This window comes from Gasterosteus aculeatus, chromosome 15, assembly GCF_964276395.1.
Source record: "Gasterosteus aculeatus chromosome 15, fGasAcu3.hap1.1, whole genome shotgun sequence".
NCBI classification, from domain to species: domain Eukaryota; kingdom Metazoa; phylum Chordata; class Actinopteri; order Perciformes; family Gasterosteidae; genus Gasterosteus; species Gasterosteus aculeatus.
In genome coordinates this window covers 6548041-6573954 of record NC_135703.1, presented here as the reverse complement: position 1 = coordinate 6573954, position 25914 = coordinate 6548041, and the positions used below count along the sequence as shown (strand labels likewise).

Here is a 25914-nt window from a genome sequence, read left to right as displayed (position 1 = left end):
GTCAATCCAGTCAGCAGTTTCGAAATGTTAGTAAACATTTAAAGGTCAATTTCCAGATGTAAAGAGACGAGTGTTCTTGTGCTAGTGCTCACGTACCCAGCACTGCTATTTTTATTTTGAGTTTTGCACACGTCTTTATCCAAGAGCAGAAAGGCTTTAACTAAATGCATACTATTGCTAATGGTATATCACAGGGCTCATATTAGGCAGGCTTACAGAAAACAAAAGGATGACCACTTAAGACGAACAGATGCATCACACGTTACAACTCCGTCACGACTGGTAGTTTTCAATAGGGTTAATCACCCTCCCCATGAACAGCAGACAGTTTGTGGCTTCATGGTATATGAAGAAGAAAAAGGGCCTGTTGACAATGAAGGTTCTTGGTAAAGAATATGGAATAATGCCAGATGTTGTGGCAGCTGCAGCAGTGGTTCCTGTCTCGTCCACCTCTATCATGGCCTTGTGCAGCACCTGTAAATTTTAAGTTGAGTTTTAAAAGAAAATACTCTGCAGAGGTTGGAACACACAAATGTGCTGTTACAGCGTGGGGGGGAAACTAACCTCTGACACTTTGAGACCTTCTTCCTTACTCAGCCTCGTCAAATTGGCTGTATTGCTGAAGATACTGGCCATGCCAAAATCTGGTAGAATATTCTGCAGCGAATACGATGACTCCATCTTGAACTTGGGCAAGTTGACTTCCAGAGTGCTGTGAACAAAAAGATGTGGCGTACTCACTTGTTTAAACTTATTTTATAGTGTGCATTTGTTTGTTGACAAAGTGCTTTTTGCTGATCATTCCTAGACAAAATGTCACATAGAGAGACGATAATATACACACTATAGAAAGACGACATTTTTATGTCAGTCTACGTTCTTTTTTTTATGCATTACTGTTCACTTACCTTTTTTGCAGCTTTTTGATCCATTCGAGGAACTTCTTAGCAGTGATTGCATCATCGATTACAGTGTAGTCCATGCCTTTGTCTGGCAACAGGATCAGCATGGAAACCCCCTCCTGATACGGTAGCCTCAAAACCTTTGCACCAAGACCAACATCTTGCATTGAGTAGAATTTATCCTCTAAAAACATCATCGGTACTTGCACGATATTATACTTGTTAATGTGGAACGGTGCATTGGAAGTAAAATTGGCGTTGAAAGGAGTCTGCCAGGATCCTGTAGAGGAAATGACAGTTCATTTAATTGTAAATTCAAAACACAAATGTCAAAGTTGTTTACAACAACGTTACTATACGGGAGTAATTCAACTTACCCTGAAACAATATTGTGTCGATTAACATGAGCTTGGTCATCGCATCAAGGGAGGACATCATGTCGGTAATTTTGTCCCGAGTCTTGTTCTTGATATACTCATTGATGAAGCGGATACTCCCTTTTGAGTCCGCAAAGTCTACCCTTCTGATGTCAGCGTCAAAATATTTCTTGATGTGATCTTGAAATACTTTCTCTACTGAAAAGTTCTGGCTCATAAAGAGGGCCATGGCTCGGTCCAGTTTCAGCGATCCACCCTGCGTGATGTTCTCATGGAGGAGTTGAAAGAGTCCCGGGATGAGTTCTGGCTGGTCGGCCCGCTCCAACTGCTCCAGGTTGAGCCCCTTCAGTATTTCTTCGTGTGTGACACCGGCAGAACCCATTAGAAGAGCAGCAAAGTTAGTGGAAATACTCAGAGGGGAGAAAAATATATTCTTGTCATCGTGGCTGGATATTTTTCTGTATAGGTTCATGGCAAAGTCCAGATTTTTCAAGGTAAGATTGGAAATGGTGTCACTCGGAAGGTACGCCTGGTGGACAGGAGCGAGGAAGGTGATGCATGTTACAATTAAAATCAGTCCCATCTTCCTTTTGTGTATCACCATATTTTGAGTTTTGGTTGCACAACCTGAAACAAACACAAACGTAGACGTCAAAAGATCATTTAAAAAAAACACACACACACACAATTGACATAATAACAACTAACCCATCTGCTAAAAATTACAAGACAAATAACTTTTTTTTCAGTTTTGAAATTCAATTGTTAAGACTAAATTGTACTTTTCAAGATAGACGGTCATACGTACCCTTCAGCTAGTGGGAGATCACTTCTGAAAGCTCAACCTATTATTTGGGGAAACAAAGTGCAAGTGTGCTCTGAGAGTTACATATTAACCAACTGCAGTCAGAGTTGCGTTTGGAACATTCAGGGGCTTTTTCAAAGGCGATGCCACAGAAAGTTTCCATAGCTGCACATTAATGTTGAGGTACAATAACTGAGACATGAGAAACTTCAGGAGTGAATGTCACTTTAATCCTGGATCAAGTACTAATACATTAAATGAAAGAACGTGCTATTGTAACACGGAATTTGAGAAAAATGATGAGTAGCGATTGCAGTGAGAGAATCTAATGAGACAGTAGAAATCCAACAACTGCCATTTTACACTCTGTTGCGAGTGCATTTGAAATAAACAAAGCCCAGCAGGTCCAAAGAAAAAATAAATCATAACATTTTCTTGGAAGTTATTCAGCGTTACAAGCAAAACTTTGTGCAATATCCAATACTTTAGTGGAGGCATCAAGATATATCCATGCTGAACAGTCATTAGTTCTAGAAAACATTAACTGTAAACAAACTCAACGGTTTTAATGCTGTAATGTGGTCTATTCATCAAACATTTTTGTTGAGTTGATATTGGTTTCTAAAAAAACAACCTCAAATTAAAAGAAAAAACTCCTCAAAGTTATGTTTTGTTCCATCTTTGGGTTTTAAATGATTCAAATAAGGTTAAATAACAGCAGCCATTCACACTATTTCTTTGTCATTTTGGAAGGTCAATAATCAGCCAATGGTTTTGTAGCTTTAAGCAACGGCAACGTCAGAAAAATAAATGTATTGGCAGAACTAATGTGTCCAACAAGTGTTTTTGTAATATGGGATCAGTCGAGTCACTGCAATTAAAAAGGTTTTCGGAGTAAAACTATTGACCGTTTGTGGAGATACATAAATAAGGGAGTGATCATTTTAACAATCTATTCTTATTGCTAACTTCTCCATACAGTCCGAGACGAATGCTGATAAGAGAAAATAACAGATAAAGACGTCGTTATCATGCTCGTGTTTGACTTTTGGGGTTTTTAAGTGATTATACTGTGCTAAAAAAAGAACGATTTCAGCTGCAGTTTCATGCTCTTTTTACAGATTGCTCCTTTGTTCCAGATTCCACACTTATTCTGGACAAGTTATGGATCACCCTGAAGCAATTAAGATTCAGCAAATAGTTTCATAGAATTATGCTTTTCAGCATCCATCAAAAATGGACAAAATACTCTTAATATTGTGAGAGAAGTGTTTGTGAACTGTGTGATCTTAAATTTCATTATGCCTACTTATACACTAAAGGTGATTACAAAGACACAGGATCAAAAATATGCAGTTGCCTACATATCTTAGAAGTTCCCTCTTAGACATCCACAGGTAAACTGATCGATAAAGTCAGGAAATAATAACACACATCTTAGTGGTCCTGGCGAAGAGATTTAACCGCAAGAAATGATTTAACACTGCACTGATGATTAGCAGTGTGTAGAAATCACATCTTATCTCCAACAAACACAAGCCCAATCGAAGGGTAAGGAGGCTCCGTCAATATCCATCTAACCTTTGTCTGTGGTCCTTCCATTGGCCTTTCAAAAACAAACCTCCATAAGGATTCATCCCAAACAAGTAAACCCACTCTTTTGTCTGCTGAAGACTCTCTTGCAGAGAAAAAAAAAAAACAAGAATAAAAAACAGTCTACAATAAAAATAGAAGGCGACATGGTACAAAGGCAATTGCAAACTTGGATTAACTGCATCATGAGTTCTGTGTTCACCCTTTTCCCAGCGTCTCACTGAGTTAGACTTCTTCTCTACAGCCTGTCAGCGAACTAATCAGGGGAAACGTGTCAGCCTTCTGACGGTCCTTTATGTTCGCATGTGCAAAAGGGTTAGAGGAAGCAGCAAAGCTACCCCCGGTATTGGGTGCCACTCTTGGCAGGTGGTGAACAACAAAGGCAAACCTTGCACATCCTCACTGGCTGGGCTTTTGCTCTTGGTCCTCTTCCGCGCCAGTGTTTACTGATCCTTGAAGAGGAGAGAGGCCTTTTGATCATATTCATTAAATAATCTGCACTGTATGCATGCATACAAGTGTACACACACACACACACACACGCACACGCGCACGCGCACGCACGCACGCACGCACGCACATTTGTTTAAAACAAATGTTAGAAATACCTACCTGAGCCACCTGATGATTTGGTTTGTGGTTGTTGAGGAATGCTTGTCTGAGCCTGTTGCTGCCTGAGAAGTGAACCGTGAGGATTTGTATCAGAATCCATGCATTCATTTTCACTCCAAAAGGGGTTTTACAAAATTTTTTGAATATTTGAATAAGTTCTAAATACAAAAGAACAATCCTCATGACCGCTATTAATGTTCACATAAACAGGTGTTGAATCTGATTAAATCTACCGATCAAAATAGGCCTGTCTCCTCCTCCGCAGTTCCTCGGCTGTGAGAGCCTCGTTTTGGCCGGCTCTTTGACCTCCTGCAGCACTGCCTGCTGCCTGACTCCCTGATTTCACATTTCCCATTTCAGACTCTGAGGATTTGTTGCTCATCACTGCGCCTATAATACAAAATTGACAACAGAAAGTGATCAATAAATGCTGAATAATATTACTTTTATGTAAGGGCAACATTTGGTAAAATGAGACTGTAATCATTGTAAAAGGCCCAATTAACAGTGGAGTATATAAATACATGGATAATTACTTTATTAATCCCATAAGGGGAATTTATTTTATTAAAGATAGAGATACGGTTTATAAAATCCACTGTTTTGTTGATTTCACACATATTTATTTATAAATACAATTCATATGGGCAAAAAAAAGATACATGAAACCCTTTGGATAACTAAATTTACCTTGCATGCTCAGTTGAATGGCCCTGCGAAGATCAGCTTCTTCATCTTCCACATCTATATCCTGTCTGCTGAGTGCCAGAGCTTTTTTCAGCTCATCATCTTCATCAACAACCTCATCCTCGACACCAAAGACCATCTCTGCCTGGCTCACCGCTGCTGACCTACTGCTCACAAAACCAGACCAAAATCAGCTGCCACAAACCAATAGACAAAGCTCAATTTGAGCAACTTGAAACATAAACTATTATCCTCGTCCACGTTGTATTGTCTGCACATACAGTACATACCCTGCACTTGTCTGGGCTTCCTCCTCTCCAATAAGCCTTGGTCGCTGCTGTTGCTGCACCCTCATGATCCCAAGAATTTGCTCTGCTTCACACTCTGGGAGGTTTCCTCGGATCACAAATATGGAATAACCTGCACAGAGCTTCGATTGGTTTCTGAATTGCAAAAACTAAAACATTGCAGCGCAAAAAAGGGCACATTTTACAATACCTTCTTGTTGTAACTGTGCAAGGAAAAGTGCTAGATAGGTGTCCGATATCAACTCTGGTCCAGTCAGCAGTGAATTCAGGTTAAACCACTGCAATGACAGTAAAAGTATAATCCCTCATTTAAAGTTGTGTTAAAATAGTTAGAATTGTTTGTTCGGAGGCGCCTCATACCTGTTGTCCAAGTTTCCGTATAGTAAACCAGTGCTCCTTGTAGTTGCAAATGAAGGCGTTCTCATTTCTGAAACATGAAAGTAGGCATTGCTGTAACCTTCATCATAAAATGGTATAGGATCATAGATGAAGACATTAGACAATAACGTGTTGAAAACTTTACATTGGATTAATCATCAGGCTCTGGTACTCCCGGCTGTTGAAGAGGATTAACTCTAAACCCCACACTCTCAGTGCATTGCTAATTACCTAGAGGAGTTAGATGAGAGAAAAGGTCATTTGCATCACTAACGCATAATGGTTAACAACAATAAAAAAAAAATAGAGTCCCTCACTTGTATTGAAAAGAACCCGCTGTCATCCATGTTGCCGGACGGTTGCTAGAATCAAAATTAGAGATCATAAAGTTAGAAACTGCTGAGGTACATAGAAGTATGTAAACAGGCGGCTGCACTAGCATTCACTTGAATGCTTCCTCACCTGCAGGAAGGTCCTATACTCCTCACTGGCCATCCCGCCTTCAGCCATCCTCATCCGTTCCTCTTCATCGAGCTGATGAGCAATGGAGGACAGATCCACAGGAGTGAAATACTCACCCTGCAGCAGGTTGTTGAGGCAGTGTTGGGCGCAAAGAGAGCCCTCTTGCTGAAAAAAATGAAAAGGTTTGGATATTGATAAGACCCCCGTAGCTAATTACAAGTCTAACACGACGACGTAGTTTTCTTAACAACTTAACGTTAGTTATCTTTAAGGACATGGAACTAAGCAACGTAAATAGCAAACTGTGATGGAGTTGGTCGGTCCCCACGGCAACAGTTGAACATGGTCAGAGCCACATACAGCTAGCTTACGCAAACAAACAACAATTAATAACGTTGACCATTTATACAAAGGACACATAGCGAGTTCGTTTTCTAACTGGACAAAAAACAACACGGTTGCAGCCGTTGGGAAGCTCTCTGCGTCTTAAGCAGACGCCGAAATAAAACTTTTTCATGATCTCTGACTAGCAAGTGGAGTTAGCATTCTAGCCTGTCTGGAAAAACAATACTGCCAAACACCACAAATCTCTCCACTCCGGCCGCACAGCGCCGGTGAACAAATCTCCGCTGGAAGATCCAAGAATTTCCGGAAAAGACGCGACGGATTACTCTTGGCTTCGTATTTTAATTTGAACGTTTCAACTTACTTTCTCATGAAATATGGAATCCATATTCAGCTTTCTGTCAAACATTGAACTCTGACCTCTAGCGCGCGCCCCCCCGCTCTCGTTCCATCATACAAGGAAGAAGGCGGAATGTCGATCAGCGCCCTCTAGCTGCCGGATGCCCACAGCGCACTCCCGCCTCCACCGGCGCATTTATGCCTTTAACAGCTGCGACGTCATTGAAATCTCAAGCTGTGAGCAACGTCACCATGAAATAAAGTCACTACGTCGTTTCGTAGAGCGAGAGAGAGAGAGAGAGAGAGAGAGAGAGAGAGAGAGAGAGAGAGAGAGAGACCCCGGGTACTGTATTCAACCCGCGTCCGTAATTCAACGACCTTTGGCCAAAAATATAAAGATTGTGTCTAAGCGCTACCTAATAATTGCCTAATTGTATTATGTACGTATCGTAGACCGCCGCCAGGGGGCGACTGCGGCGGATGTTTTTTGTTTACAAAAAATGTTTTGTTTTGAACATCTGATAGAATAATATAATCAAGTTTCCGATTTGAGTAACTCATTACACTAACGCTAAGGTAAAAAGGAGATGGCTTGTAAATGCTTGACCTCACCTACACATTTCGAAGACTTCTATTTGTATTGTAACGTCGCAAAAGGCTTGGATACAAGTGGAGCAGTTTCCTGGTGACACCTCCTCCTTTACGGCAAATGGAATATGGCGGAGGGTGAGAAATCACTAGACGGACTGGACCTCAGCAAGGTATGATTTTCACACAGCTAAAACGTCTCTCGGTGGTTGTTGACACCCGGGGACAGCGGACTACGATGCAATGCACGAGTCTCTTTTGAAGACGTTGTGTGACCGCTTAGTTAAAGGCCATCTGGTAGCCGGGCTAGCTCTCCAGCCTAGCTGCCGTGCTAGCTACCTGCCGTTAAACGTCTAAAAGGTCCCTGCAGAGGCTGCGGTGTTTACCTGCTCGTCAACGGTGTTGTTTCGCTGCGTTTCGTTGTCATCACGTGTTGTGGTTGTCAATTTGCTACGCCGTGCATGAGTGTTTGTTCGCCAACCCCTTGGTGTTTTTTTATTTTGTCGCTTTGTCCACAACGCTTAAACGTGTGATTTCCATTAGTTTGAACATTTAAAGCACCGTTTTGCTGACTGTTTTCCGACCTCAGACTCTTACGTGGAGGTGATCACCGTTATTTATTTACGGTGTCACGCTTGTCTTTTTGGTAATAAAACCCGTAGTCCCCGTGTATAGTGTGCATAGGACACTTCAGATAGTATCTTCCAGTGCTGATAAAAACCCCTTAAAAAGAGCTGTTCCGGCTTGTAAACTTGAAATGGAAATGCTCATAGAGGAGTACACGTGTTTTGAACATGGTATTGTCTAAAATCGTGCATATATTTTGATTCCTCTGAACATATTTTGATATCATCTTAAACTACTAAATGTCTCAGCTTACATTTTCCTAAGGGTCTTCAAAGAAGAAGGGTCTGCTGATTCTACACACATTCTTTATTTAGGCATGACAATAATAATTTATCAAAGCTCAACTTCCAACCATTGATTGGATATTTTATTGATCGCCTAGTTATTCTCCCTTTTGGCTTTATTAATAATTCTGTCTACACGTATGACTATTCCAGCTGTCTTTTCATCCAGCTGCCAGCCTGTACAGTAAGTGTAGAAGTGAGCTTCTGTAATTCAGCAGACATCAGGAGGACGGACTCATTTCTTAATGCTAATTCAGGTTGTGGAGAAGTTGTTACCAAAGTCTTTGGTACTTTTGCTTCGTGCCTTTTCACTAGCATATCAGGTTGTTCAAGGTGCATGTTCCTTCATTACAGATTTCTAACGACGAAGACATTGAAAGCTTTGCTTAGTGGGACCATCAGCTGTCCTTTAAATAACACATTTCTGTTTTTCATCCTAATCACTTTCTTTTTCAATTGCCATCAAAACAACAACTTGACGTTTTAATGATTTGTTAAGGAGTCCTCTTTGCTGAAGGTAATATTTCTATTTGTATGACTACAAGAATAGTGGCTTGTAACAGTTGTTATGAGTCATTAGGTGGGGACAGATGTGAGTCATTGCAAAATAGTCAATGCTTTTCTCTTGTTATCTTGCAGCAATGGCTGGAGGCGGCAGACAGCAGGGCGGAGCTATTCCGCTACCTGAAGGAGCAGGTCCCACAGATCTTCTGCCTGAAGAAGGAGTCCAGCCCTCAGGAGGAAGAGGAGCTCATGCAGAGCAGACTCCTTCACCCTCTGGAGTGCTTCCTGTTTGGGGAGGATCCTCAGGAGGGTCTGGAGAAGCTCAAGCAGGGCAGCCCCTCCTCGCAGCTCTGTGGACGTGTCTTCAAAGAGGGAGAGACCGTCTACTCCTGCAGGTCTCAATAGATCCCCTCATCTTTCATGATAAATAAGTTCTATAATAATTGTGATGAAGTAAAGTTGACGATATTTTTGGTTGTTGCTAACATTTAGGCAGTATAAAGTATAAATCCTGTACTATTTCTTGCAGGGATTGTGCAATCGATCCCACGTGCGTCCTCTGCATGCACTGCTTTCAGGATAGCGTGCACAAAGGCCACCGCTACAAGGTTGGTGTCGATAGGATCTAAATGGGGGGGGGGCGGGGATTTGTATCTTGCTTTCAACGCTAAAGCAGTTCAACTTAATTTCTGTTGTGTTTATCCATTACTCTTTCATAGTGATAAACCATGTGTGCTTCCCCCCCCCCCCAGATGCATGCGTCATCAGGAGGGGGCTTCTGTGATTGTGGGGATGTAGAAGCCTGGAAGATTGGCCCCTGTTGCTCCAAACATGACCCTGGAGCGGCCACTGCCATGGTAACGGTGAGTTACATAATAGAGCGGAAAGAGGGACGTGGGAGGGGCGCGCTTGTGTTAGTAAACCCCAGAATGCTTATTTTCCCATCTTGGTCCTGGATGCTGCTCTCTTGGCTGTGGTTTTGGATCCGGAAATGAGAAAGAAAAGCACTTTGTTGACCCGCGCTAACTGAGAAAATGTGTAACTAGTTCCAGAGATTGTGAGGGTGACGAAGAGCGGGGGATGGGGCGGGGGGAACCGTTGTCAATGAGACTTGTTGAGAGCCTTTCTACCGTTCCTTACATCCTGCTGAGCTGTGCCGGGAAGTATTCAGTATTCTCCTACCAAACCGCTGCGGGTCACATGATGATGGATTGTACTGCCCAGCAGTCGGGCCTTTTCTTTGCTGATCAGTGTTTGGGCTTTGCTCTGATAAGACCCTATTCAGGGGGCTTTGAGCAGCGGTACGGCTCTGTGCCTTTTTCCATGAACAGCAGGTGTTCCTATCAACAGTCTGGCAGGCGGCTTTGTGTTTTGCTACACCAGATCTGAACCTGTGCTTAGCAGGCAGCGACACGTCAGATGGCCGACGCTTGCATCCCCACACTGAATGTGAAAACCCATCATGCTGTTTCAGACTTGTTTTCGGTTGGATTGTGGTCGACTCCAGTGCTGGTTCTCACAGCAGTGTGACATGGTGACTGGTGTAAACACACAGAGGAACTGTATGTTTGCTTTGTGTGTTAAATGTCAGCCTTTTGTATGAAATACTTAACTGCGATGTGGAATGTTTGCTCTCGGGGGATTTAATTGAAACATCACAGGGTCAGTGGCCTGTCAAGCAGCTATTTAGCACAATATTTAGTCTCTTTTTATATTATAAAGTTAGTGCCGACGACACAGGAAATAACAAATTGCCAAATGTTCTTGCAACAAATTAGCTTGTCTCAGAAAGGTTTATCTGTCTTAATCTTAAAACACTTTTTATCAATCCAGAGAGTTATAGTCATGCTAGAAAATGTGAATCCTTTGTGGTCGTCTCATTTTGTGCAGGACGAGTGTGTGTTGGAGCCCGAGATATACGTCCGAGCAGAGAGGCTGTTTCGGATACTGCTGCACTATGTCACAGATTTCTTGGTGTGGGAGGAGAGCCTTGAACCACCGGAGGAGCTGCAGCCCCTGTACGGCCTGTCTAATTACATTCATGTGCATCGCTTCTTCTGCCAAGCACCCAATTTAACGCTGACCGTGCGCTTCTTCTATCCCCACAGGACAAAAGACAATGCCTACTACTGCGTACTGTACAACGATGAGCACCACTCGTACGACCATGTGATCTACACCCTGCAGCGCTCTGTTAACTGTGATCAGGCCGAAGCACAGACGCACACCGCACTTATTGACAAAGAGGTATTTATTTTGGCGCCATTTGCTCTTAATGTTTCCTGTACAGTACTGTCGTGATATGAATCAGGTTCCATAGTTGCAGTCATCATACCCCACTGCAGAATATGCCATTTTGCAACATTTGTGGACTGTCGCACAGGGTCGGCGGGCAGTAAAGAGAGGGACCCTTCGTTCCTGTCAGCAAGCTAGAGATCTCATCAGGGTAAACGCCAGTTTTAGAATTTGGAATAGCATTTTGTCCGCTACCTGACATTGTTAAGTGACCTCTAACTCTAAACCCTTTGCTGCTGTCTTGCAGTCCAACTCCGAGCACATTTCCCTGCAGCCACTACGCGTGGAGATCCTTCATGCAGCAGTAATGGCTCATCAAACCTTTGTGCTGCGCCTCGGCCCCTGGTTCCAAAAGATCATCAGTTACTCAGGTGCCACCGCCATTGTTGCCATGCTAGCGCCACACAAACGTAGCGCTATTTACTGATTGTGCAGCTTTCATCCGTGTCATCTTAAAAAAAAAAAAAAAAAAAAACCCCTATTGACAATGTTAGTCCTTAGTTTTCTGTGCACAATTGCATGTCATGCGACTTGACTGGAAACCTGTGTGTGTCTTGTGCAGTGGGCTTCAGACAGGCCTTCTGTCAGGTGGCGCTAGAGACGACTGCAGACGGAGACCAGCCTTGCCTCATCAGCAGACTCATGCTGCACGATGCCAGGATGTACAAAGGCAAGAACGCCTGAGCTTGGTTTTTAGTGCACTCTTAATCTGAACTTGATTCCCTGATACTAACATGGAGGCGTTTCTCTTTTTTCCTGCTTTTAAGGAGCACGCAAGATCGTACATGAACTGATTTTCTGTAGCATGCTAATGGAGACAGAGTTCAAGAGGCTTTTTGCAATTCAGTTCACAAAGGTAAAATAAAAAGAATGGGATTTTTTTTTTTTTTTACATTTCTGGCCATTCTTTCTCCTGCTCAAACTAATACATGCTCCATATTTTGTTTTCAGTACTACAAGCAGCTGCAAAAGGACTTTATAATTGATGACCACGAGAGGAGCATCTCCATCACTGCTCTGTCTGTTCAGATATTCACTGTACCCACATTGGTAAAGGCTGTTTATGGTCAGATTCCTGTTCCTGTATCTGTGTCCATCTCCGCCCTCACACTCCTCTTCCTCCTCTAGGCCAGACAACTCATCGAAGAGGGCAATGTCATTAAAGTTATAGTCGGCACGGTCATGGAATTGCTGCGTGAACATCTGGATAACAACAATCGCTTCTTCTTCCTTGGCTACAACTCTGACAAGTTCTCACGAATCCAGATCATCTTCCACGACCTCAGGTCATTAAAGTACAAACAACTATAATGAACTCTTTGTTTTTTACTTCTTGGGTCTTTTTTAAGATCTGTCTTCTCTCATAGGTATATTCTGATCAGCAAACCCTCGGTATGGACTGAGGAGCTGCAGAGAGAATTCTTGGAGGGATTCCGAGACTTTCTTGGGCTTCTCAAATGCATGCAGGTAATGCTCCGCTCAACCCCAATTCATTACATCTGTTTATGGTAACTTGAGAAACCGGATATCTAATCAGTCCTGGCCTTCTTTGTTCTTTGCCTTCCTATATTAGGGTATGGAGGAAGTGAAGCGCCAGTTTGGTCAGCACATTGCGGTGGAGCCAGAATGGGAGGCTGGCTTTTCTCTTCAGATCCAGCTCCGCCACATTCTTGCTATGTTTCAAGACTGGTGTTCCTCGAACGTGAGCTGTCATGCAATTCGTCCGCCAACCAATTGTGTTCTCTCACCAACAGAGGAAGTACGGCTATGAGCCCCTCTTACGCGGCACATCATTTCTTGTTTGTCCCTTCAGGACGAGATCTTGCTGCTTGCATTTGAAGAGTGCCACAAAGTCCTGATGCAGTGCAATAACCAGCCCTTCCATCGGGAGGCCACTAACTACCACATGTTGAAGCACGTCCTCCACATTCGTCCCTACAAAGTGTCTCAAGAGCCAGTCAGCATACATCTGCCCATCTCCAGGCTACTGGCAGGTAGGATAACTAATATTTAAGGCGCTTGGTGACTGCTTGGTATTTTTCTGTTTTGGTGTAAACTCACTGCACACTGTGATCCACAGGTCTGTATGTAATAATGTGCAGAACAAGGGCAGTTGAGCGTCTGGATAACCCCGTAAGTGACATGAGTACTATAAATATTTCCTATGCTTGAAGTATTCAGTGTGTGTGCTGTGTTGTTGTTTATTGAATGAGCAGTTTTAACTTCCACTGCAGGCGTCACAGGGTTAGTTTTTTTTTTTGTCTTCTCTATTGCAGGAGCGCTTTGACCACACCTTGCTGGCAGAGCATCCTCTGCGCTGTGTGGTGCTGGCTGCGCAGGTCTCTGCTGAAATGTGGCGGAGAAATGGAATTTCATTGGTCAGCCAGGTAAACTACGTTCTTTGGCTGTTCAAGGCCCTTTTAAATTTCTCTCTCTGTTTTGTTACGTGCTCTCAACAACTGTAAGTGAATTCATTTTTTCCCCCCACATTATCAGGTCTACTACTATCAGGATGTAAAATGCAGGGACGAGATGTATGATAAGGACATTGTCATGCTTCAGGTTGGTGGCAATTAGACACCTTCTTTCGTCTGGCTTTTACGCTTGACTTTAAATGTATATTTGTGGTTGTATATACACTTACTCTATTGATATATGGCTCTTTAATACAAAATATTTACAGATAGCTGCTTCCAAAATGGACCCCAACCACTTCCTCATGCTGGTCTTGTTGCGATTTGAGCTCTTTGACTATTTCAAAGGAAGTATAAACAAAGACCAGGCAAGCAACAGCCCATTCATGTTTTTAAACAAAAATTAAAAAGTTGTGTATAATAATTTCTCTAATAATTTGCTTGGTGATTAAATGTAACCCAATCTGCAGGATGAACTGATACAGTGGAACCGCTTGACAGAAGAGATGCTGTACCTCCTTATCGTCGTGATCGGTACGGTGTCACATTGTATGAATTAAAGTACAGAATTTAGTTGGCTGAAAAGGGTCCATACTAAAGTGTCTGGCTGGTGTTGTGTTTCCAGGGGAGCGCTATGTCCCCGGTATCAGTCAGGTGACCAAAGAGGATGTGACCATGAGGGAGGTGATCCACCTGCTGTGCATTGAACCCATGGCCCATAGCAGCCTGGTTAAGGGTCTGACGGAGAACGTAAGCTCCACACCGTCCAAACTCAAGAGTTCATTCATTAGTTTTTACGAGGGAATAATAATAAAGGTTTTCTTTTGTAGGAGAGCCACGAAACTGGCCTGGAGAGTGTTATTACCAAAGTTGCAACCTTCAAGTATGTAAAGACTGAACAGGCTTATGAGTTTCATCTTAATGTTTTCAGAGTGAATTTAATCTGTCTATTCTACTTCTTTGTTTTTTTTAGAAAACCAGGAGTTTCGGGGCACGGATTGTATGGAGTAAAAAAGGAGCGTCTGGTCGAATTCAACCCTTTCTTCTACCATTATTCCAGATCACAGCATAGCAAGGTAATGCCATATCTCAAAGCTTTTCCATTGACATGACACATTGTTGTTGAATATTCCTCATTTCACTTCATTTCTCACCTTTTACACTTTGCAGGCAGAAGAGTCTCAGAAGAAGAGGAGGACTCATGAAGGTCACGACAAAGGTCAATTCTTCCCGCTGCGCAGTTCTAGATTTTAATCGTCTGTACTCTCAACCGCTAATGAATCGTCTCTGCTAACATTCCCGTGTTTTTTTTTTGTTTTTTTTTTCCGACTCTCAGCTCTGCGTCCTCCGATGCCTCCCGCCTTCTGCCCAGCCTTCTCCAGCATAGTGCGTCTGCTCAGCTGTGACATTATCGTCCACATCCTGAGACACACCCTGCAGAGAGCTGCAGAGGACCGGGCAACCCATTGGACCGAAGCCATGATCCAGAGGGTAGACGTCACACCTTTTTCCTTTCCTTTACAGTCTACCTTATCGGGCCTGTGCCTTTTCATCACCGTACCGACTTGCAGTAACAGGCATTCATTTACCACACAGGCCCTGCACTTGATAGGCCAGGCTTTGCTCGAAGAGAAAACCCAACTTGAGGACAGCACGATGGAGGAAGTGGCCTTTGATTTCAGCCTCAAGGCCCGCAGTGAGTGAAGACTAATTGTTTTGTGTACAGCTGACTAAATCTTAATCATAATTCTCAAAGCTATCAATTAGTTTGTTTTACATAAATGTCTCTTCTTCAAGGAATTGGTTCAGAACACGGAAAGTCAGTCTTCCTCTTGTTGTCAAAGATTAAGGCCGTTCCTTCCCTCGAGGCCCAAAAAGACATGGTTAAATGGGTTTTACAGGTAGGCTCTTATACTACTACACTATTATAATAATACTATTATAAAATGTGTTCTATATATATAATGTTGTAAACAGTTTACAGTGCAGGAAGAAGCGATAAAGACCACTTGTCTTTTTTGGAGCCTTCTCTGTATTCTATAAAAATGTTGCTTTGTAATGGAAACCATAAAAGTAATATACATTTCAACCATATCAAAAGAAAGAAAATGTGTTCATGAATACTTGTGCATGGTGGTTGTTTCCCAGTTGACGTCACCATCTTAAATGGATATTTTTCTGCTAGATGTTTGAGATCGTCAAGTGCCTTAGAGAGAAGTCCAGTCCAACAGCTTCCATGAGTGTGGATACGACCAAGCCAGAAGAGGTAAAAGAGCAATCAATGATGAATAATGATAAAAAGACATTTACCTATACAATAGACACTCAATTTTGTTTAATGCCCTTTTGGATTGGAGTGCTTTTAGTTTAAGTTTAATACTGTGAGCAACTGTGGTTTTTACAAAGAGGGTTCTGGGAAGTTAAATGGAGCTTCATGTTGTCTTAAATTCCTCATAGTTTATTTGGTCTCCTTAAATATCAGAGTTCTTGGTGCGTTTGTGTTTCTTACCATTCCTCAACGTCGTTAGCTACATCGTATTGAGAAGTTTTAATGTGTTGTCATTATTCCAGAGTGCTCAGGACAAAGAGAAAGCTGAGCGCAAAAGGAAGGCCGATGCCGCCAAACTCCACCGCCAGAAGATCATGGCCCAGATGTCAGCAATGCAGAAGAACTTCATTGAGTCAAACAAGTTGCTGTACGATAACATGCCGGAGAGTGGGACACAAGGGGAGCCTGTTGCTACTACGGCGAGGTGACCGTTCACAAATACTACCGATGGCTGTGTTCATCTGGCTTTGCGCTCAAGCCTCTAAACCGAAGGTGTTTGGCTGATTCTAGTTTGGGTTCTGTTTGTGCCTCCAGCTGTGCTATGGAGCACAGTGAGCTGTGTGTAGCCATCGGGCCCCAGCGAGGGTCCTCTCCGGCCGAGAGGGAGCTGCTGACCTGCATTCTTTGCCAAGAAGAACAGGAGGTTGCGGCGCAGGCTCCCGCCATGGTACTGACGGCGTGTGTCCAGAGGTCCACGGTGCTGACGCAGTGCAGAGGCAGGATACCGGCCAATAGAGCAGATGGTCCGTCTCCATTCACCAGTCGTTTCATTGAGTTGTTAATGGCTATCATGACATGCGGGAAAATCCTTTGACTCATGTGCGTTGTCTTTATCCCTCAAAGGGACAGTGACATCATATCCCCTCTTCATGGCTCCCGAACTGGCAGTTGGAACCCACACTGGCAGCTGTGGACATGTCATGCATGCCACATGTTGGCAAAAGTGAGTTAATAGAAGAAAACATTTAGCTGATGATGTCAGTCCTCCCTCTGTGTGTTTGTGGTCGAGGTGCAGTTGACGGTTAATTTGCCATTAAGGTGTTGTTCTCTGTATTTGTCAGATACTTTGAGGCCGTTCAGAACATGACCAGGAACCGGCTCCATGTTGAGCTGATCATCGACCTGGAGAATGGAGAGTACCTGTGTCCCCTGTGCAAGTCTCTGTGCAACACCGTTGTCCCGCTCATCCCGTTTGAAAGGTTAATGTTCAACTAGTAAGTCCAGCTCACCGTCCTCAGGCCAATATGCAGTGGATCATTGTTTGGACAAAGACAAGTTATTCTGAGCATGTTTTTCTGTGCGCAGTGAAAACGCAGAGATAATTGGAGAGCATTTGACTCTGTCCCGCTGGATCCAGATCATCACTGCCAGGATTAGAGGACTCAAGTCAGTCACTCAAGAAAATGGTAAGAAGACGAGCTCAACATACAATTATTCCACATCTTTGGTTGGGTGAAGAGTATTTTTGGAGGTTTTTAGGTCCATGCCGCCAAGACAAATTTCTTGTATGTTTGGCATATTTTGGTAATAAATGTTTCCTGATTCCTGATGTAACTGAAACAATGCGAAACACATGATATGTTCGTATGCCTTTTTACTGTGAACTCAACACTGCATTTGCCTCATTATAAGAAGTTATCTGCTTTATTTGACTTTTAGGCTAAAGCAGCTCCAGGGAAAGAATAATTTTGCATTATATTGTCTTCTATAACATAAACTGTGTGCATGCAGAGGCGAGAATATGAAGGCTGATGGTGGCCAACCTCGATCTGATATCAGTGCTTCAATAGTCCCCCACAAGTAGCATTATAGGCCATTATGCGTAGATGTTGACATGTGGGACAGGCGATGAACGATTTTCTCTCTGTTGTGCAGATTGCAACACCGAGAGCAGCAGTGTTGATGGGGACCCGGGGCTGTGCGGAGAGGGCCAGGCGGACTTCAGATCCATCCTGAGCTACGGAGTACAAGAACCGTGAGTGAAACTCTTCCCCCTCCCCCTCCTCCCAAAGTCTCTTTGTCTCCTGTAACACAGTTTGTTTTTAGGAGGAAGTTCTCCGACAGCATACTGGAGATGCTGGTTGTTTGTGCCACCACGGTCCACAGGGTGGGACTGCAGACGGCACCCAACGAGCTGTGTCCACGTGTTCCCATCATGGCTTGGAACACGTGTGCCTTCACTATTCAGGCCATCGGTACAGGAAAAGTTCTGAGGTTTTTTGTGTCGATTGACCCCCTTTTCATGTTCTGGCATTTCTCAAAAATGTGTTGTGTCTTCACAGAAAACATATTGCAGGAAGAAAGCAAGTCACTCTTCGGCTCCTTACAAAACAGACAGGTCGGACAAATGTTAAGAGTTCACATCCGTCCCATCATGCATGTAATGTATAATGGTTTAACTTCGATTTTTCAAATGTTTCTCTGTTTTAGCTCGCCGGTCTGAAGGCAATTGTTCAGTTTTCCGCCGCTCAGAGAATTAAGAGTTCCCAGGCTGTCATTCAGAGGCACTTTAACGACATGTTGGGGGGTATGTGGTCATTCAAGAATACCTACATTTATTTACTGTATATAATTGTACAGCCTTCTTTCAATTTATTTCCCTCGTGGTGATAACTAACTTCCTTTGCCAGTGTTGCTGCCGGCCATGGGCAGAAAGAACACCCCTTCTCCTCTGGAGGTGGACTTCTTCCATCTTCTGGTAGGTTTGCTGTAAAGGGAACAGCTCTGTTGAGAATGATGGACTCCAACACTTCTTGTCACCATCTCCCAATGAGTTCTGTTAAATAACATTTGTTGCTTATAAGTCCTGAGGATTAATTGTTATGATGATTGCTGCTCCCATCATGAACTCGATGACGGTTTTGTAATTTGTTTGCCAATCTGATGCTATTTGTGTGTTAATGGCAATTGTGTTCTTTGTCAGGTGGGGTTGGTGTTGTCTATACCTGCACTCTATCAGGAGGAGGCTGTGGACTTGCAGCCGTCCGCTGTCAGTTCTGCCTACAACCACCTGCACATCCTTCATCTGGTGACCATGGCGCACATGCTGCAGGTCCTCGTTTCCTCTACAGGTACGAACCACAACGCCATACCTTGTGGTTAGTTGACTGAACTACCGAAGAAAGCTGTGCACTATCTAGGATGGTGATTAAAGCATGGTGTCATTTTTCCTAGATTTCCCCGCTGTAGCTGGAGAGGAGACGGAGGAGTCGAAAGCTGCAGCAGAGCTCTACACTACAGTGTCGCAACACACTGAAAGGTACAAGTGTTTCTCATCGCTCTAATATTTGCAAAGCAAAATACACATTTTCTTTGACATTTTCCGATATGCAATTCTGTTAAGCTCAAACCTAGTGAGCTGAAAAAAGAAAGGCGGTACGATACCTTGATTGTGGAATTTTAACGCAAATACAAACGTAAATCAAAATGATTCCTTCATTAGCAATGTATGTACAGACACCGAGGGGAACCTCCTTCTGCTTTGAGACTTAAATCTCTGTTGTGCTTCTCCGCCTCTCATGACCATGACCACATTTGGGGGGTTTTGTTTAGCAGCGCTTCACAAATAACAACAAAACTGTAATGTGTAAACTATTGCTAAGGCCGTTCTTCGACATCTCTTTATTGATCTTGCCGATGTGAACTGCCTTTAGCTTGGGTGACGTGTTTGTTCTGTGGTTCGCTCATCAGGCTGATTCCAGATGTGTCCGGCATCTCTGTGGCAGAAAGAGTGAAGAGAGGAATTGAACCTTTCCTGCGCTGTGCTGCTCTCTTTTTTAATTGCCTTACAGGAGTACATCCCCCAGAGGAGCTTTTTAGTACTGCTGGTAGGTGATATTATATTGTGATAACAATACAATATACTACTTATGACGATTTTAAAGAATTTAAGCTAAACATTTTTTTTGGATTTCTTGAAGTCGCCTCTCAAGGACAGTTGGAGGCGCTGTGCGGCTACTTGGCACTACCCTCCAATCTGTTCCAGCTCTTCCAGGTGCACAGAGACACTGTTACTCCACTGCTGAAAAGGTCCGTGTGAAGCATTGAGGCATGGTTAAAGTATTTGATCAGGATCTTTTTATATTTACTGAGGAGTTGGCCAGTTTCTTGTTAATGCTTTTTCTTCCTTAGCTGGTGTGGCAGTCTAGCTGTGACCAAAGCCCTGAAAGGCAAAAATCAGACCGTCAGGTAGGCTCATGTATTGCTTCAGTCCCACTTTGTTTTTGTAATAAACCAGGTCCTAGTTATTCATCAATATACTCTTACCACAGATACCCGAGGAGAAGGAATCGTTTGGTTGATCTTCCTGAGGATTACAGTGCTCTCCTCAATCAAGCCAGCCATTTTCAGTAAGTTTAAATCAAATAAAAGTGCCTACGCTGGAAAATCTCCTTTTTAGAGCGTCTCACCATTAGTCAACTCTACCTGTCCTCAGATGTCCCAAATCTACGGACGACGACAGGAAGCATCCGACCTTGTGCCTGTTTTGCGGCGCCATCTTGTGCTCTCAGAGCTCCTGCTGTCTCAGCCAGCTGGATGGAGAAGATGTGGGAGCTTGCACTGCCCACGCTGCTACCTGCGGGGCCGGAGTGGGAATGTTCCTCCGGTGGGTGAATTCTAGGCCCTGGAGCGTTTTGGCGTGGAACCTTATTTTGTCTTCCCAGAAACGCGATGCTTAAATGAAAATTTGTTTTCATGTCGACAGGATAAGAGAGTGTGAAATTGTACTGATGGCAAGTAAAACTCGAGGAAGCACATATCCTGCTCCTTACCTGGATGATTATGGGGAGACCGATCCTCACCTTGGGTAAGAATCAAAGCTCTTCCAGCTTCTAAACTTTAAAAAAACTTGTGCAGGAAAAAAAGTAATGGCTGACATTCAAACATAACTACCCAACTTGATGAATCCATGATTCTACCACTTACTAATACACATGAGGTTGAATTTTAGTTACCCTGTAACTAAATTCATTCAACAACATTGAACAGTCATTCAACAACACTGATTTTGTAACAAAACAGACTACGGCATATTTGAAATCCTTACTGCTTCTCTAGGGACATTCTTTTATATTTTTTATATATTCTTTTATTATGTGTAGTGTGTGTGTTTTCATGGACAAATGAATAAATCAGGCCTTCTGTCTTGTTAATCTTTAGAAGAGGCAATCCACTCCACCTTTGCCCAGAGCGCTACAAGAAGCTGAACCAGCTGTGGCAGCAGCATTGCATCCTGGAAGAAATCGCCCGCAGTCTAGAGGTGGTCAACGTGATGTTTGCATTTGAGTGGCAGATGTTGTGATGATCGCTGCAGCTGTGGTGGCCGGGAAGTAAAGAGCACAGCCATAGAGCACAATCTGCTCCAGTGCTCCTTAGGCAGACAGACAGACATACACACACATATACATACATACATACATACAACCCTCCTGCAATCAAAGGAGGTCTGAGCAGCCAGTCCCTCTCTGAGGACACCCCTGGCGGGGTCAGTAGAGTTGGGACACTCGAAGGAGGGAGGGTAGCGCAGCGTAACGAGTAAACCCAAGTCGCCTTGTTTTAATTTGATTGTCTGCTGTAAGGAGTTTCTGCTAGAGAAATGGCATTTGCAAAGAGACACATTCAAATAAAGACACGCATCAGATACACACCAACGTGTTTTAGTTATCAGTTTATATATATCATTTCTTTCAGTAATGCTGTGAATTTTCTGCATTCTCTTTTAGTTCTATACAGTTATGAGTTGTCATAAGTTATTCTTCTTATTCTGCTGTTTCAGAGGGTATATTCATTTAGAAATCAGTTATATAGTCAGATCTTTCACATTTTGGCCTTTTCCCATTCACTATGTAAACTAAATAATGGAGCCACATACGGTCACCCGTACTCACATATATAAGCGTATGTAATGAATAAAACATTTATAAAAGATACATTATTTTCAAAGCTGTATTAAAAACAAACTCTGTAGTCTGAGAGAAGTATACAGTAACCTGCTTCCATAAGTTCCTGATAAGCATTTTGACTCTATAACCCTTTTTGATGTCCTGAACGACCTTAAGAATCCTTTTGTGATTTCTATAAAACGATGCTACCATAGTCTTCATGATATAATTCTATGACTAAAAAACCCTATTTGGCCAAAGTAATCAGATCAGATATCCACTGTATATTAATAATACAATTCATAAAGGGGCCCCATGCTAGACAGTAATATTTCAACATCTAGTGGTATTTAAAAAAAAAATGCAATATTCTATTTAAAAGCGAAATTTACTTTATATTGAAAATAATCTAAGGTAGCATATGATATCTTTTTTTTGGTTATTACCCCTGTTCAGGAAAATATGTGAATTTAAAATGTTCTCCTTTTGTGTTGTTTGACAGTATTGCATAACTTCCAGGCTATAGAAATAAAGTCATTAGCCTATATACAGATGAACTGCTCCTGCGCCCTGAATCCACGCCCTGCGTACAGTAATGTCTGCAATGTCTTATGGGATTCATTTTGTTTCATTATAATGGAATAAAAATCTCCTCATTGATCACCCATAGAATTATTTGGTGATCTATTTTCCATCATCAATATTTGTCATCCATCGCCTGAGAACCCCAGGTGAGCCGCGGATTGGCAGAATTATCTTATTTCGGAGGTTTCATACTAATAAAACCTAATTAACGCCCACTTTTTAATCCAACATCTGTTTTTGTATTTCCCCCGAAAATATAATCTGTAATCTACTTTCACAGCTGCAATGTGCTGGATCATTTCTGTTGCTTTCGACAGATAACCTATGATCATCATTACAAAAAGTTATAGTTTGTAAACAACAAATTACAGTACAAATGTACAAAAAGTAATGTACGTGTTATTGGTGCTCGGGTTTCACCATTGAAAAAAGGACCATGTGTATTTTGATTCAATAATGTTTGTAAAAAGTCAACAAGGCATTTGCATTCTGGAAAATGCGCTAATATTGTGTGTTATTATGCACAATATACCTCAGTTTACACACACACACACACACACACACACACACACAAAAATCACCCGTATAGCTATATGTTATTACAAAACTATTGACTTCAATGGAAACAAGTAATGAACAACTGTTTTTAAGTATCTGGGAGAAGGCCCCTATTTAGGCTTTTGCGGATGCTGTTCATAAAGGTCAACTGGCTTCAGGCGTCTCCTTCGGCGGCACGTTGTCCGGCCCGTAGTGCGCTTTGGAGGTGGAGGGGACGTTGATGTTGGGGTCTCCGTTATTGGCCGTGTCTATCTGGTTGCCCTTGCCGAGGCACTTGATGATGTTCAGGTTGGTGCGGGCGGTTTCCATGAAGCTGTTTTCCAGGAGCCAGCCGTCGGACTCTGAGTTCGGGTCACCCTGCCTGACCACGTTCTCCAGAGAAGTCTGCAGGTAACGAACCCCTGTCAACACAGACAGCTGGGACAAGACACGCACAAACGTTTGGGTGACGACATCGGGAAAGCACATAACGATACATTTGTACTTATGATATGTAACCGAGTGAAGGACAAAAGGACTTTCAAAAATAGTTCACAATATAGTATTTAAGGTAAGTCATAAAAAAAATGCCTTCGCAAAGTATGCCATAAAAGAGGTCATAGTTAAAACGTTCAAAATATGGTGTTAAATGAAAAATGTAATAGTATGTTGTAGTAGTAATATAGTACTATAGTAATAGTATGCCATATTATTTATAAAACAAGTCATATAATTGTATGTCATAAAAAGCCCTATGATATGCAATGCTGCAAAAAAACAATAAAAATGAATGTATTGTATACGGCACTAAAATGACAACGCTTCACAATCGATGCAGCACCACCAGTTAATACCATGCAACATCCTTGTGTGTGTGTCTGTGTGTGTGTGGGGGGGCTACAATAAGAGGAGTTCCCCTCCGACATCGTGCGTGTCATCGCCTCTCCTCACCTCAAACAGCCAGGTGATGAGCACGGTGAGGCCGATGGACTGCATGATGTCCGTGTAGTACTCCAGCAGCGCCTGGCGGCAGCCTTTCACCCACAGGTTCAGCTCCTCCGTCTGGTGCTCGTAGTTGAAGTGTGCGGAGTTGTTGGTGATCCGCTGCTGGATGCAGGGCCGAGGGGAGTTGGTGTTGCAGCAGCTGAAGGGGACCCCGTCCGTCAGGTACTTGCCCTCCACGTTGCTCCTCAGTCGGCTGGAAGGCAGGAAAAAAAAAAAGCGTGTGTGGAAGATCCAACTTGTGTGTATCATTGTGTGGCTCTTTTGTGTTGGCTGAAACAAGATGACTATTCACAGATTGTGGTTATAGTGTTTCAGGGCTTTTTTTTTCTTCAGTTAAAGACTTAATGTGAAACCAAATACACAGGTGTCTGATCTCTATGTATATTATTGGGGATGCTTTTCACTCCAATGTTGGCCCCTCCTTTGCTTTAGTCAGCATCAAGAACAAAACATTTTAACTTATTTGAGTTTAGTCCGTTTTTTTACAATTGTATTATTCCTAACACAGATATGTCTGGAATATTCATGATTTAGATTTTGTTGGAACTTTTGCAGTTTGATTTTATAGGGACACCTTTCTATATTTAAGTTTCAAATCGCATTGCAATGTGTATATTTTTTGTAATGTGTCGCCTCTTTAGCCACCAGGTAACCAAGTTACACCAACACATATTTAAAAATAAATAGGCCAAAGGTCTTCTTTAAACTGTCCCTTTTTTGACTTCATCTACAGAACCGGAGTCCTCGTTCTGTACTTTGCACTTACTCCACCACCTCTTTTTGGGACATATCCAGGTACCGGTTGCTGATCCACTGTATGTAAAACCAGTCTCTGTAGCCATTGTTCCCACAGCAGTGGAACTCGATCTGCAACATGTCCACCGTCCGCTTCAGGAAGCATCGCCCCGGCGTGTCCGTGTCCTTGTAGAACCGTATGGCGTCCGTCAGCCCCAGGTTCAGAGACTCCTCCAGCTCCCCTCGCATGCTGTAGCACATCAGAGCTCCTACCAGCACGCAGAAGGTGAAGAAGAAGGTGCACACTATGTAGGGCAGCATGATCAGCTTCCAGCGCAAGAACTTGGTGGTGTCCACGCAGTCGTAGCAGATCTTTCCGCCCAAGAAGTTTATGGCACAGGCGATGAGGCCCACGGCAATCAGCATGTTGGGCACGTACTGGATGTCCCTCTCCGCCATCAGCTCCCCTCGCTTGTTGATCTCCACCTTGAGGAAGAGCCCCAAGCTGAAGAGGAGGATCCCGGTCAACACTGAGATCCAGTTTAGGATCCACAGCACCTGAGCCAGCTTGTCTCGCTTGTTCTTGGTGAACTTCATTCTTAAGACCGGCATTGTGTGTGTGTGTGTGTGTGTGCCTTGTAAAGTTGTGTGTGTGTGTCCCTTGTAAAGTTTCCTTTTGCGTCTAAGGGGGATTAATGGTGGGACACAGGTGGAGCATCCGAGAGGAAGCGGTTAACCTCCAGGGGCTGCGGGGGAACCAAGGGGAGGGGGATCGGTTTTACACTTCTCTGAAGGTCCTCTCATAAGCAGCTTAGCCCCGCTAGTCATGATCAATATCTTGTGGACGCTGCATTGTGGTTTTACTGTAGATGAAGCAGACCTGGGAAAGTATGAAAAAGATATATTCTCACACAACAGCACAATTTCTTTTTCTCAGTTGTACGCAAACTGGAAGCGAGAAATGTTCAACAACATGTACTTTGATTAAAAAAACAAACATCTTTCTTTTGAACCCAGTTAGAAAGGCATTTCTCTCTGTGCAAAGCGCCAACGAATAACATGTAATAAATACCTGGCATGTACCTCATCCAGGTCAGCGTCCCCCCTCAACATCTGGCATTATTCTTCTCTCATTTTCAGTTTGTTTCCCCTCAGACATCCTCACATGTATTCCAGAGGGAGGCGAGGAGTCGCAGCGGCACCGATAGCATGAGGGTAACCACGGCAGCATCAGTGAGACTAGTAGCAAAGTCCTGAACCTCATCCTAATCCCCCTTAATCATTAATCAACCCTCTGGGTCCGAGAGGGATTTGGACCCAC

At 43.1% G+C, this 25914-nt stretch overlaps 4 protein-coding genes across 5 annotated transcripts; 1 reads left to right on the top strand and 3 right to left on the bottom strand.

Moving 5' to 3' along the window:
* Window positions 1–73: 73 nt before the first annotated feature.
* On the bottom strand, window positions 74–2211 carry serpina10b (serpin peptidase inhibitor, clade A (alpha-1 antiproteinase, antitrypsin), member 10b). Its single transcript, XM_040200430.2, has 5 exons — window positions 2088–2211; window positions 1280–1906; window positions 909–1182; window positions 565–712; window positions 74–474 (listed from the first exon to the last, which is right to left on the bottom strand). The coding sequence occupies exons 2-5, from the start codon at window positions 1881–1883 to the stop codon at window positions 274–276; spliced, it is 1227 nt and encodes a 408-aa protein (XP_040056364.1). The 5' UTR covers window positions 1884–1906; window positions 2088–2211; the 3' UTR covers window positions 74–273.
* Window positions 2212–2292: 81 nt separating this feature from the next.
* atxn3 (ataxin 3) lies at window positions 2293–7264 on the bottom strand. Its single transcript, XM_040200434.2, has 11 exons — window positions 6834–7264; window positions 6125–6289; window positions 5980–6024; window positions 5808–5893; window positions 5645–5711; window positions 5475–5562; window positions 5267–5396; window positions 4980–5143; window positions 4523–4679; window positions 4290–4351; window positions 2293–4129 (listed from the first exon to the last, which is right to left on the bottom strand). Exons 1-11 carry the CDS (start codon window positions 6876–6878, stop codon window positions 4077–4079), a joined length of 1062 nt encoding a protein of 353 aa, XP_040056368.1. The 5' UTR covers window positions 6879–7264; the 3' UTR covers window positions 2293–4076.
* Window positions 7265–7336: 72 nt separating this feature from the next.
* ubr1 (ubiquitin protein ligase E3 component n-recognin 1) lies at window positions 7337–22282 on the top strand. The gene is made up of 47 exons (XM_078089916.1): window positions 7337–7569; window positions 8947–9206; window positions 9341–9419; window positions 9564–9674; window positions 10702–10829; window positions 10920–11058; window positions 11195–11257; window positions 11354–11477; window positions 11669–11776; window positions 11874–11962; window positions 12058–12156; window positions 12235–12392; window positions 12474–12573; window positions 12680–12808; window positions 12920–13100; window positions 13187–13239; window positions 13383–13493; window positions 13603–13668; window positions 13790–13888; window positions 13991–14054; window positions 14146–14270; window positions 14351–14403; window positions 14494–14596; window positions 14691–14739; window positions 14857–15011; window positions 15117–15216; window positions 15318–15421; window positions 15706–15786; window positions 16092–16273; window positions 16384–16592; window positions 16693–16792; window positions 16911–17063; window positions 17155–17255; window positions 17725–17824; window positions 17896–18044; window positions 18132–18187; window positions 18280–18376; window positions 18480–18547; window positions 18773–18920; window positions 19024–19108; window positions 19540–19676; window positions 19770–19878; window positions 19981–20037; window positions 20121–20198; window positions 20285–20455; window positions 20555–20656; window positions 21010–22282. Exons 1-47 carry the CDS (start codon window positions 7525–7527, stop codon window positions 21149–21151), a joined length of 5220 nt encoding a protein of 1739 aa, XP_077946042.1. The 5' UTR covers window positions 7337–7524; the 3' UTR covers window positions 21152–22282.
* On the bottom strand, window positions 21891–25858 carry LOC120832501 (photoreceptor outer segment membrane glycoprotein 2). 2 transcript variants are annotated; one of them, XM_040198801.2, is made up of 4 exons: window positions 25677–25858; window positions 24625–25473; window positions 23805–24051; window positions 21891–23291 (listed from the first exon to the last, which is right to left on the bottom strand). In XM_040198801.2, the coding sequence occupies exons 2-4, from the start codon at window positions 25203–25205 to the stop codon at window positions 23019–23021; spliced, it is 1101 nt and encodes a 366-aa protein (XP_040054735.2). In that variant the 5' UTR covers window positions 25206–25473; window positions 25677–25858; the 3' UTR covers window positions 21891–23018. The 2 variants fall into 2 exon arrangements, with proteins under 2 accessions (XP_040054735.2, XP_040054733.2); XM_040198799.2 differs by having other exon boundaries at window positions 25666–25840.
* Between the last annotated feature and the right edge of the window lie 56 nt (window positions 25859–25914).